At 50.7% G+C, this 13,077-nt stretch overlaps 1 protein-coding gene across 2 annotated transcripts in view; it reads left to right on the plus strand.

Moving 5' to 3' along the window:
- Positions 1–13,077, plus strand: part of LOC147748414 (hepatic lectin-like) — a 156,058-nt gene that overhangs the window by 112,819 nt on the left and 30,162 nt on the right. Inside the window, exons 9-11 of one of the 2 annotated variants that reach the window (XM_086961264.1) lie at positions 1,090–1,179; positions 1,276–1,365; positions 11,677–11,828. In XM_086961264.1, the coding sequence (XP_086817390.1) occupies positions 1,090–1,179; positions 1,276–1,365; positions 11,677–11,828 (332 nt within the window). The remainder of the gene's footprint in view (positions 1–1,089; positions 1,180–1,275; positions 1,366–11,676; positions 11,829–13,077) is intronic. The other variant, XM_086961272.1, reaches the window with a different exon arrangement.

A 13,077-nucleotide genomic window follows, 5' to 3' on the forward strand; every position in this document is an offset into this window, starting at 1 on the left:
CAGCACACTGGTGAACACACATTGAATTTTAGATTGAGTCTGGCTCACCTGTCCATTTGGAAGGCAGAAATTAAATCCCAGTCACTATTCTACTGGAGAATCCACCACAGATTTAGATTTGATTTCCTTTACTATTTTATTGGAGTTTTAGATCAAATTCTAATAACAAAGTCAATGGAGAACACGCTTTGATCATCAGAATAAATCCCAATCAACAGATACGTGTAGAATGCACCCTAAAATGTAGATTAAATCTCAGTTATGCATTTGGAAATCCACCCACTGAAGAAGAGAGCCAGAGGGTGGGTTTGCTGTTCCTTAGGTTAACATGGCCCAATATAGAAGTCATCTTAACACTCAATGTGAAGCTTTCCACTTCGTATGCGTGTGTAGGCAACTGGTATGATGGCTCGAGCAGCATCTTCTTCCTGCTGTTGTGAGAATCCATTTCTGCTTAGAGCCCCTGCAGCCAACATTTCCCAAACAGTGAATGCTCTGATTCCTTTGGTACTGTGCTTATGTATTAACCGCATTATGCATCCTGTGTGTGTTAAACAGATTCCCTGTCTACCAGCTCTTACTTTTCCTGTCCTCAATAGAGTACACAAAAAGAGTGTTGGATGATGGGGACAGCTATATATCAAGCGGTGTCAGGTCTGGGAGAGATGAGATATAGGGCCAGTGGTGTAGCAAGGATATCATGAGCCCTATTAAAATCAAGTAAAATGGTCTCTAGCCAACTCTGAAGTAGCAAAACACTAATAGCTGGAGTTTAGAGGGCCCATAGAACTGGGTCCTGGTGCTACTGCACCTGCTGCACTATTGACAGCAGCACTATCATGTAGGGACTGGTCCATTGGTTCCTCTCCTCATTGCACAGTAGCACAATGAAAAGATCAGATATCACCACACCATCCTATACCAACAGACTTGTTAATATCATGGGGTTTACTAACAACTTCCTGGAAACCAACTGGCACCAAAGAGGAAACTGACTCCTGGATGCAATGTGTTGTAGAGCATTTAATACTTACAGCTCCTGGCCATGGACCAACCTGCACACCTCACCAGAGATTTCTGTCTTCATAGTGTTGAAGGACCTGACAGATTTCAAGAAAGAGCAGGAGACGTACAAGGCGAATATGAACCTGAACCTGGAGAAACTAAAGAATAATATTGGTAAGAAAGTGTGAGGTAATTTTGTGGTATCAAATACTTACAGCGCCTGGCCATGGACCAGCCTGCACACCTCACCAAAGATTTCTGTCTTCATAGTGTTGAAGGACCTGAGAGATTTCAATAAAGAGCAGGAGACGTACAAGGCGAATATGGACATGAACCTGGAGAAACTAAAGAATAATATTGGTAAGAAAGTGTGAGGTAATTTTGTGGTATCAGAGCAGCCGTAGGCGCAATGTGATTTTCTGCATTCTTATTTGTAAATGTCCTTCACAAGAGTAAAATTCCTCTAATCCTGATTCAGGGAATTTGGTGGTGGAATGACAATTCCCTTTATAGGTGTTGGGAGAATCTAAATTATATTAACCTCTTTGATGCTCATGACGAGCTCAGCTCATCATGCAGTACACTGCTCGTGTGCTCATGACGAGCTGAGCTCGTCATGAACAATGGGAGTAAAGGATCTGCAGCACAGAGGGGGAATTGCTGCAGCATTGATGGTGTTAAAGAAACAGAGGCTAGCATTATTTATTTATAAAGTTTTATGTAGCGCGAACATGATCCCAAGGGATATGCATTAGTTCTTTTAATGCAAGCCCTCAGCACCTACATTTCAAAGAAAACCATGAAGCCTAAACACAGAAAATCTACTAGAGCTAGCTACATTCCAGATCCTTCCAATTTGATGCTTCAAAAAGAGATAACACACCTCTGATTATCACAACCTGATGAAACCATTCTGCCTTCCTGTCGACCTTTAAACACCATCTTGAGCATTCTCTTCTCCAGAACACTATGCCTCTGAAGGAAATCCAACATCTTTCACTAACTATCCTCTTGACCAAAATGTTAACATCTTTGCAGAAAGGTGGCACAAACAAAAAGTCACTGCTCTCCCCAAGTGACAACTCAACTGCCTCCTTTACTGATGCTAGGATCTCAACATCATCCTGATGTCAGCTTGTCCTACCACTGCAGAAGTAGGCATTGGTTAACCTGATTCTCTCCAGACTATCGTGCCTGTTCTACTTATTAGCCTGTAGTATTCCCATGCTAGTATACTCGGTACATGGCTGCCCAAAATCACCTCACTCTCATTGTCGAGGGTCTTGCTAGTGTGTATGGACTCCTTTTTAGGTCGAGGACCGTAGGCTGCGCTTGCGCAGTCTCGGTCAGAGATTTAATGTTTCTTAGTAGGGCGCTTGAACCCGCCCCTCTTCTCCATTGGCTGGCTTCCTAAACGGAGGCCAGCCATTGGAGGAGAGGGGCGTCTTTTTCCGATTCGGGGGCGTTTTTTTTAGCTTCTTTCTTGTTTTCTTTCTCTCCTCTTCCCATTGGCTGGAATTTTACCTTCCAGCCAATGGGAAGAGGAGAGAACGAAAACCACTCCCCCGTATCGGAAAATGTCGGCACTTTGCTGAAGCCATTTCCGCTTGACCGCCGCCAGAGAAGCAAGGGATCTTCACGCTATCGAGAGGCAGAGGTCTGTTATTAACTATTCCCCATTTGAACCTCCTAACTACCAAATTATCATGTACCCATTGTCATGTAGACCTTCGAATCCCTGTTGTCTTGACACTTGCCCCCTTATTTAACTTCCACAGTGGAGGGTCCCAACTCCCTGGCAGCACTTCTCTATGCTCACGACTCCTTTCGCCCCGCAACCCCCCCACGCCAACCAACCACTTGTATTTTTATTCGCTCACGATTCTCACCTTTACCCCATGCAACCCAACCTTTCCTTTTGTAATTTGTTCACTTGTAATTTTTCCATGTATCCTCCTGTTTCCCTACGTCAGTCAAGGGCGATGGGGGCAAGTCCATTCCGGCATTTAAGTTACGCTGGGGGCATTTAATGACTACCTTACATGAAGTGTAGAGCGGGAGAAGGGCTTTATAAATGCCAGATTTTTACTTAAGACCATGGCATGTATGCGTGGCCGCCAGGCACCCCGCGGGCTACGACCCTGGCTTGCGCAGTCTCGGTCAGAGATTTAATGTTTCTTAGTAGGGGGCTTGAACTCGCCCCTCTTCTCCATTGGCTGGCTTCCTAAACGGAGGCCAGCGATTGGAGGAGAGGGGCGTCACTCCGTTCAAGCCCCGTCTTTTTCCGATTCGGGGGCGTTTTTTTTTGCTTCTTTCTTGTTTTCTTTCTCTCCTCTTCCCATTGGTTGAAATTTTACCTTCCAGCCAATGGGAAGAGGAGAGAACGAAAACCACGCCCCCGAATCGGAAAATGTTGGCTCTTTGCTGAAGCCATTTCAGCTTGACCGCCGCCGGAGAAGCAAGGGATGTTCATACTATCGAGAGGCAGAGGTCTGTTATTAACTATTCCCCATTTGAACCTCCTAACTACCAAATTGTCATGTACCCATTGTCATGTAGACCTTCGCATCCCTGTTGTCTTGACAATTGCCCCCTTATTTAACTTCCACAGTGGCTGGGAGGAGGGTCCCAATTGTCGCTCACAATTGTCACCTTTGCCCCATGCAACCCAACCTTTCCTTTTGTAATTGGTTCACTTGTAATTTTTCCATGTATCCTCCTGTTCCCATTGTGACGCGCTCGACACCTTTGGGTAAAGTCTGCATTATATAACGGTGCGAGGGAGGGACCACTAGACCATCCTGCAGATCGTCCCAAACAGGGCGCATGTACTGCGGAACTGGGCACACCATTGTGACGGCACACAAAGCCGAGCGGGCACTCCACGGCGCCCGCCCCCCCCAAATCTCCTCCTGACGACGGCCCCCTCCCACCGCCCCTACACCGTTTGGCTGGTCATCCCTCGCCCGCTCCGATATCTCCTCCTATATCCTTATCTCTATGCATTCCTTCTCCTGGATGGCCCCCTCCCACCAAACCCAGTCCCTCCCTCCTTTACGCTGCCATCCGAACCGACACTGCCTCTGCCATGGTCCCTAATTAGTGCCCCTGGCGCGCTTTTGGCTATCTTTGCACCGTTGTCTAGAAGTAGACCCCACCGTGACTTCCTTCCACCGCTACGTGCTCCAGCCCCCCCCACTCCTTCACTTTACTTGAGCACCCGCAGTCCGGGGCACCTTCCCCTCACCAGCGCCCACCCTGCACCCATCCCCCTTCAGCCTCTTCCTGTGCCCCCCCGCGTCCCTCAGACGTCTGAGCCCCAGCTCCAAGTATAGCCCCGTCTTGTTACGCCACATCTTCTGCTCCTGAGCCCAAGCCCCGTATCCGCACCCTTAAACAAGCCTCTAACCACTCGCAAGTGCCCCCCTTTCACCCCACCATCCGCCGCAGGCTGCGTACCTCTCCACACATCTATCCCTCCGTGTCTTCGTGTCCATCCGTGCCCAGCATGCCCACCCCGAATTGCAAACTTACTCCTTGGGTGGAAGGGCCTCTTGTATAAGTGCTCTCCCCCTTCTGCCCCAAACCCAAAGTACAATTCAACGGGACAGTGCCTCTGGTCTTCAAGGCGCTGTACACTCTACCGGACCTCAATTACAGCCCTTTGGAGCTTCCTCGCTAGGCACTTTTGATGCCCATCACCACCTACGGCAGTCAAGGGCGATGGGGCAAGTCCATTCCGGCATGTAAGTTACGCTGCGGGCATTTACTGACTACCTTACATGAAGTGTAGAGCGGGCGAAGGGCTTTATAAATGCCCCATTTTTACTTAAGACCATGCCATGCATGCGCGGCCGCCTGGCACCCCGCGGGCTCCGACCCTGGCATAACCAGCAATGCTCCATGTTCAGCCGGCCGCCTCCCAAGAAATCACCCGGACACGCCCCTCTGCCACACCAACCAGGTCAACAAACGGAACACGACTGAGCCCCCCCAAAATGTAAAACGCCACAGCCATTAGCAGGCCAGGGCCCCACTTTGCCTGTCCAAACCCACCCACTCTCCAACGAGGAAGCGTGTGCGCCAAACCCCCTTCTGAGCAATGTGAGTCCTCTATCCGTGCCGCCCAAGCCACCATCTCCAAGCACTCTCTCATCGCCATGCCTGACCCACACAGACCGCCCCAACGCGCCCTATTCTGTCCGCCCGAGCGGCCGCAAGCACCGCGTCCGACCCGGCACTGCCCTCGACCCCCCCCTGCCTCAGTCGTACGAAAGGCCAAGAGCATTCAGACTGGTCCTGCACCCTGCACAATTATCGCCCCCCACCATGTTGCACAACGACAGCACAACCACATCCAGCACTTCTACCCACAGGTGTAGCACCTTGTACAAAGAGTCCATCCCGCACTTCTTACAAAGGACTCCGTACACGCTTTTTTGTGCACATTGTTGCCTGCCAAGGGTACACTGATCACCTTCACCTTGGGTTATCGCAAACCCTTTGTGCTAGCAGCTCGATGTAGAGCGCGAATAAGAGGGGTGAGAGTGGGCATCCCTGTCTGGTGCCCCGTTGGATTTCAAAGGGGCGTGAGCTCAGTCCATTGATATGGATCCGTGCCTGTGGGTGATGGTATAGCAGCTTGCAACCCACGCCCGAAAGCGTTCCCACAACCTCAAAGTGTGACAAAACTTTTTCGAGAAAGCCCCAGTCAACTCGGTCGAACGCCTTCTCGGAGTCAATGGCCAGGAGAACGGAGTCCGATTGTTGGAAGTGGGCTTTGTCGACTAAGTGTAGGATGCGCTTGGTATTATCACTACATTGTCTGACTGGTCTGGCTCTATAATCCCCCGGAGACAAGGGCCGAGCCTTGAGGCTAGTATTTCCGTGAAAAGTTTGAAGTCGAGATTAAGTAGTAGATCGGTCGGTAGGCGGAGCACTGGGAGGGATCCTTGCCCTGCTTAGGCAGCACTATGATGTCCTCTTCCAGCATGTTGGATGGAATGGAGCCGGGCCCCTGGAATGAGTTGAAGAGTTTGGTAAGAACCGGAGCGAGTATCGGGCAAAAGAGTTTGTAGAAGCCGAAGGAGAAACCATCCGGACCCGGTGATTTCAGGGGCTTGAGTGGGGAGATGGCGCTAACCACCTCCTCGATTCTGATGGGCCCATCTAAGGACCCTGCGCTCGCTGAGTTCAGTGCTGTGCCGGCTGTGACGCGCAGGTAGGCGTCGGCCCCGCCTCCTTGCGTAGGATCGGCCCTGTAGAGAGAAGCATAGAAGACCCTGAATGCACCCGCTATTTGTGCCTCGTCGTGGAACTCCTCCCCTTCTTTGTTGCGTAAGGTTAATATTTTTGAGCGCTGGACTTTAGCCGAAGCACACTCACAAGGAGGCGTCCCGTTTTGTTCCCCCTCACATAGTATGTGTGACGTAGTCTAAGAGTGGCGTACTCGGCCCGGTCCGTGTCCAAGCTGGCCAGTTGAGCCCTGGCGACTTTCACTGTTTCCAAATACTTGGAGCTCCCGTGCGGCTGTACACTCGTTCCAATTCACCCACCCTGGTTGTTAGATATTCTCGTTTGGCCTTGCGGTCTTTGACCTCTGCTGCCGAAATGTCTATCAATTCGCCACAGCTTTTAATGCCCCCCACACAGTCGCCACCGGCGTGTCCGACCGGTCATTAAGCTCGAGATAATCAGTGATGCATTTACGGAGTTGGTGAACTATCTCCTTATGCTGCAGGAGGGGTTCCCTCAACCTCCACCGACTGGGTAGTCTCTTGGTGTGCGGGACTCTGAGTGTTATTTCCACGGCTTCATGATCGGAGATGGCAGCTGGGATGATGTCCACATCCACTACCCGGGTCTCCAATGCAGAGGAGCCTATGAAGTGGTCTAATCCAGCTTACGTATGATTCACGTGGGAATAAAAAGTGTAGTGTGAGGCATTGGGGTGTTTGATGCGCCACATGTCCCTCAGCCCTCTCTGTGCTAGCCATTCCTTCCCAGTTGCCGAAATGGCGCCTGCCCTGCCAAAGCCGTGACCCGATCTGTCTTCCTCCTTATCCATCACCAGGTTGTGCCCCCCCCCCAGAAGTAGGAAGGGGTCGGTGAGCGTAAGGCCTCCGACGGCATTCTTGAAAAAAGGTTCCTGACCTGTGTTCGGGGCATGGAGGGATCCCACCATCATGGTCATGCCTCCCGCTGTGATACTGTGAGCCAGAAGCCTGCCTTTGATCTCCCGGACCTTGTCTCCCACCTGGCCTTGAAAGTGTTTGGCAATGAGAATCGCAACCCCGCCTTCTTGTCGGGTCTGGAAGAGAAAAACTGTTGGCGGAACGTGCGGGATCTCATCCTGTGCCAATCCTTGGTGAGTAAGAGCATTTATTGGAGTAAGCAAATTGCGGCCCCTGAGTTTTCTAAGTATGACAAGACAGCGCGCCGCTTAATTGGGTTATTGAGCCCTTTCGCATTCATTGTAAGGATTTTCAACTCGGCTACAGACATCGCCCTGCAGGGGGGTACTCCTTGCTCAGCCTGTTCACCTCCTGTCGCACTGTACCCTGCACATGGGCCTCAGCCCCTATCGGCACACTGGTTCCCACCCGCCCCACCACTGCCCGCAGCACACCCAGCTCGCGACCCCAAACCCAACCATCCGCCCTCCCATCTCCCCTTCCCCAACAACCCCCAAGCCACTTGAACTCGTCCCCCAACTCCCATCAAGAGGTAAGTACCCAAGTCCTCCCTTGCCACCCCCACCCTAACCCCAACAAAACCTTCCCCACATGGTGTCATAGTCCCAGGCCTAGTAACACAGGCCTGTGTTAAAGTTCTGAAAAGGAGCGTGTAACATTGGCGATCTCTCTGGCCCCCCGCCCGCTCCCCCCCGAACTAGCATCGTCGTATTGCTAAAGAAACCCCATCTCTTTAAGAAGTTAGGCTGCGGAGGTTGTGTCCTTTGAAACCTCGTGGATGGCCAGGGCCCGTTCCTGGGCAATGGTGACAGGATCTGGTTTCAGTTCCGCTTTGGGTGTGCATCTGTGGCCGACTCTTTGCCACCTGCTCCTCGATGGCTGCTGTGAAGGACCCGGCGATGCAGAACCCTCCTCTTGCTAGATGCTCAACAGGGAGCAGGTGTCCCGGAGTGATCTCAGTTGATGCAGGGCCCCGTTCCACTTGAAAATCTGGCGGAAGGGGTGACCCCAGGAGTAGGGGACCCCTTTGTCCCACAGGAATGTCGTGACGACTTTAAATGCCTTCCTGTTTTTGAAGCGTGATGGCTGAGAGGTCCTGAAATAAGGCCACTGGGTGCCCCTGGTATTTGAGAGGCTGTTTCTGACGGGCGTCCCCCAGAATCCTTTCCTTCAAGGGGAAATCTGGGAGAAAAGCCAGCATGTCCGGCGGGGGGGGCGCACGCGCATCGCGCCAGACCCACTCTGTGTGCTCTGTCTATGAGAATGTCAAAGTCCGCCCATTCCCCCAGAATGTCCCAAAACATTTCCTGCAAGTGGCTGGTGATGTTTGACCCTTCGGCTGTAGGTAGCAAGGACCCCCTGATGAGGATAAATATCCTGGGACAGGGTAAACAATATGTGAGAAATAACAATCCCAGGCATACACTGAGGAAAATACACAATAGATTAAACAAACAAACTAGCTCAGTTAGAAAAAATATTCATAGTTTAATTTGATAAAAAGGGGATAATAAAAATTAAGTACATTAATCACAATTGATAAAAATAATGATACATATGTATTCACAAAACAGATAAAAAAGTGGTCAAATGGTATCCAGTCAACGCGTTTCGACATATACAATATGCCTTCATCAGGACTTTAACCATCAACAAGCTCTAATGTATTTATGCGAGGGCAAAGTGCAGGAGCATGTTACAAATCTCTTCTCTATTTGTCCAATGGTTTAAAAACAAGGTCGAGAAAACCCTGGGAATAGAGTTTATAAGTCCAAAAAGTTGATTCCGGTCATTCAGTTGGAAGGTGCAATAGTCTATTAAAATGAGGTATTGGCTACCCAATGGGAAAGTTAGAGTCGCTTATGGGTAGGGACAATCATTACTTGTTGCAGCTGCGAGTAACGACAATTTTAGTTCAGCTTCATGCGAGGCGAGGAGACTCCTTTTGGAAAATAGTTTGGACGTTATAACGTCTCGCTCGTCAAAAATGCATGGTTAATGAAGCGTGGTCGTTCTATCTTTGTAACCTGACCCGTTGGCAGAACCCCGGATGCAGCTGGCTCCCTTCGGCCTTGGACTTGGATTGTTATTTCTCACATGATGTTTGACCCTTCTGCAGTGGATGGTACACCCCGGACCCGAATGTTGTTTTCAAGATCCTCTGTTTGTGCTTTCAGGTCAACCTGTTGCTCTCGGAGGTGGATAAGTTCTTGCTGAAGTTGTTCCACTTCTTCACTCCTGGTCTGACCGAGTCTACGACGGCCGCAACCCTGTACCCCAGACCATCCACCTCATGCGTACCTCGCGAAACTCCCTGGCCATTTCTTGCTTTAATGATTGAAAATCCTCCCGCAGAGAGTTGAATGAGGATTCCAGGAATGATTTGGTGATGGGCACCCCCCGTCTCCCTGATCAGTGAGTTGCTTTGACACCGCTGGAGAGGTGACCCCCTTCCCTCCCTTGGGGGGACCCTTGAGGAGCATGTCAGTGAGCGTGCGCTCGCCTCTCCTCCCCGCGCTGGCCATGGTTCATTGCCGACCCCTCAAGGTAATCCTCTCCTGGAAGATGGAGACGTCCTGTACTGGCCCCTGCAACAGGACCGCGTGTGTTTAGGCATGGAGCAGGAGCAACAAACTGCAAGCTCCTCTGAGTCAGTGCGTCAGTTGGAGAGGGTGGGGAAGAGTTCCCTTGGCTTTGTGTCCCCCCAGCAGGCTCCAAACAGTGCTGTGACGCTGTGAAGGTGTCGTCAGATTGAAGAGGCACCATGTCCCCTCAAATCTCCGGTGCTGGCCAATTGCGCTGTGCTGCGCGGTTTCTCCCTCCTTAAGCCGCTACCCCCTGCCTGCGATGGCCCCAAAAGTCTCATGAGTGTGGCTTAGGCCCTCTTGCGGGGGGGGCCGGGACACAGTTAGTGCCACCTCAATTAGTGCCTTGGTCTGTAGCTGGAGCACCGATGCAGCGCCCTAAATGGAGGGGGACTTCACGTGTTGGCGAGGGTGTCGCGGCAGCAGGTCCCAGGCCTTCACCCCTCCAGGAGGCCCTCGCAGTCACATCGGCATCGGGGCCCACCCAGACACACGGGCGCCCGGGCCTTATCCCTCGCACTGCGCTGCTCACTGCCTTTTGGGGAAGTCGCGCAGTCCTCCTCCAAGCTCCTCACTGGTGGGGGCTCTCCGCCACCCCCGCAGAGCCAGCACCTGAGGGTGTGCTAGGCAGCCGGTAGGGCGGCCCACGCCCGCGCCAGACAAGGCCGCTCCACACCGGGCCTCGATTTTCACGCCTCCTCGTGCTCTGCCGCCCCACCACCTCTCGCTGCTCGTGGAGGTTATCAGCTGGCCGCCGGAGCTCCCGCACGACTCGGGCCGCAGCCGGGGGCAGCACACCGATGCCTGAGGTGTGCTCTCCAATCCGCCGGGCCTTTGAGGTTCGGGACTCACCCCGCCAGCCTCGGGCCTGGCCGATACAGCGCCGTAGCCCTCAGGGCGCCATTTTGCGGCTGCCGGCCGCAGATTAGAGCAAGCTTTCCCCGTGGCCCCAGATGCTCAGAATTGCTCTCAGAGGCAGGCGCAGTGTTTCAGCTTGGATCCCCGTCACTCTCGGGCATTCATGATGAATTTGCGCCAGAAAGAGCCGGTGAGAGGGGACCGACATGGGGGAGCCTCCGAGAGAAACGTCCTCCTAGGTCGCCATTTTAGCCAAGCCCTTTGGGCTGCTTTTTTGGCTATTTGTGGGCCTGTTTTATTATCTGGCTTGACTGTTATTTTACTGTTAGTTTCCCTGATATCACTACAACATTGCCTGCAGCAAAAACAACTGCATGAAGTCACCCATACCTTGCAAACACTTACACAGTGGGGCCGATTCACAAAGAGCATCTGCACTTGTGGCGGAGGCCTGAAGCCATAGTGGGTGACCACCACCATGAGTGTGGGCCCCCTGCCTCGACAACAGGTCCTCCACCACAAGTTCAGAGGCCTTTGTGAATTGGCCCGTCAGTCTTTTCAAGTCCAAAACTGCTCTAATTTGCAAATGCGGGCCACTTTCCACTTTTTTAGCCATCCGATTCACTAAGCGGGGCTACTTATATTTTGGTGTCTAAGCCTATTTTCTGCCCAGTCTGACCCTGCATATATGGTGTTATTTCCCCCCTTCTTCTGCAGCCTCTACGCGGTCAAGGGATTTACAGTAACTCCAATTTCTCTATGAGAGCCGCACAAGCTTCCATAGGGAAATGGGAGTTTGCGGTCGCATCACAATTGTGGTTTTCAGACCGAGGTTGTTCGGTTACGCAACTGCAGAGATGTTGGTCGGAGGCAGCTGCGACTGACATCATAATCAGCTCCAATATACCTTAGCCACCAGACCTTTCTTATATCCCTAAATGCGATGCTCATTTAAAACCCAGACACTTTTGTAGGAGTCCCAATATCTTGTTGTGGCTCTTCATCTGATTAGCATGTCACATTTCCCTATCCAGAGTCCATCTGTGTGTCCTGTCCGTCTGGCTGGAGGTGGTTCAGGAAAGCTTGCTACTACTTCTCATCAACTGATCGCACCTGGGAATTGGCTAAACAGTTCTGCCTGAATTACGGTGCTCACCTGGTGATCGTCAACGACCAGGAGGAGCAGGTGAGTCAAAAAAGTTACAAATTTGGCAATCTTTGAGCAAATATGCATTTACAGAAATGGGGTGTGTGTCTTCTTTTCAGGCCTCACCTTATGCAAAACACATTGCTGCTCATTTACCGCTCTGTCCCCACCTAGTCAAATATTCCTTTCAAGAAGTCATCTAATGAATGTCACACTAGAATTTGCAACCAACCAGATATCTTCATGTTGTAAAATTGGGTATGAGGACACTGCATGGCCCCTTTCGTACTTCTAGTGAGGATTCTTGTAGATGGCCTACACCAAAACAACTAATCACTCTTCTTTTGATTATAAATTTCCTCTTTACTGCTCCCATTATTCCTCCGGATCTTTTTAAAATTACCCTTTCTTTAGCCAACCACTTAGATATTGTCCTTTACTCCTTGCCTTCTCAGTTAACATTGGTTGAAACTCGACTGTCACCTCCAGAAGGCACCCGAAGCCCCTCACCTTAATGTCATCCTTTCCTCAATATTATAAAAACAAATTTGTTTGGGTTTCAACTGTTTCTTTCGCTTTTTCCATTTTATTATATTTGTTTCCCTATTTGTAATGAATGATTGTCCTTTGCCTTTATAATTTTCAGGCATTTTAACATAATTTGTAATTGTATTGTGTATGTCCAGTATTACATGTGCTTTGGGGGTGGGAATGCCATTCCCCCAACCAGTGTGGCACCATTCTCCAGCTGCTCTTTTTGCCCCCCCCTTTTGTCACAGTGGAACATGGAGGCATTTTCTTTTGCAGTGGATGTTCAAAAATTAATCTGTGTTTTAGGAAAGGCAGAAATGTACCCGTATACATCAAACAAACTTGTGTAGTGTGGGAAGAATGTGGATACAGCAACTGATGGTATTACTCCCAACTGGGATCAACATAGATAAGGAACGTGTGTCTCCTGCTAAGAACAAGGGCCCCATCAAAGCACCAGTTACCCAGGTTACATGCATGTTGCTTAGTTGCTGGGCCAGAGTCTATGAAAGAAACCATCCGGGTTACATTACTCCACGAACTGGATCCTTAGTGAATCCAAACCGATTGGCATTGACTTGGAACTTGCTTTATAAAGACAAGCTGAGTTTGTCAGTGTGCCGTATCCCTTGACACTGTAGCTATGTTTAGCTCCATCCCAAACCCACTGCATCAGTTAGGCTATTAAGGTTATCTGATGCAGCACTGACGGCTGAGGAACTAGCATGCAGATGTGCTGCAGGGAAACAAAAGCACA

Source organism: Lissotriton vulgaris, chromosome 1_1 (genome assembly GCF_964263255.1).
Source record: "Lissotriton vulgaris chromosome 1_1, aLisVul1.2, whole genome shotgun sequence".
Classification (NCBI taxonomy): domain Eukaryota; kingdom Metazoa; phylum Chordata; class Amphibia; order Caudata; family Salamandridae; genus Lissotriton; species Lissotriton vulgaris.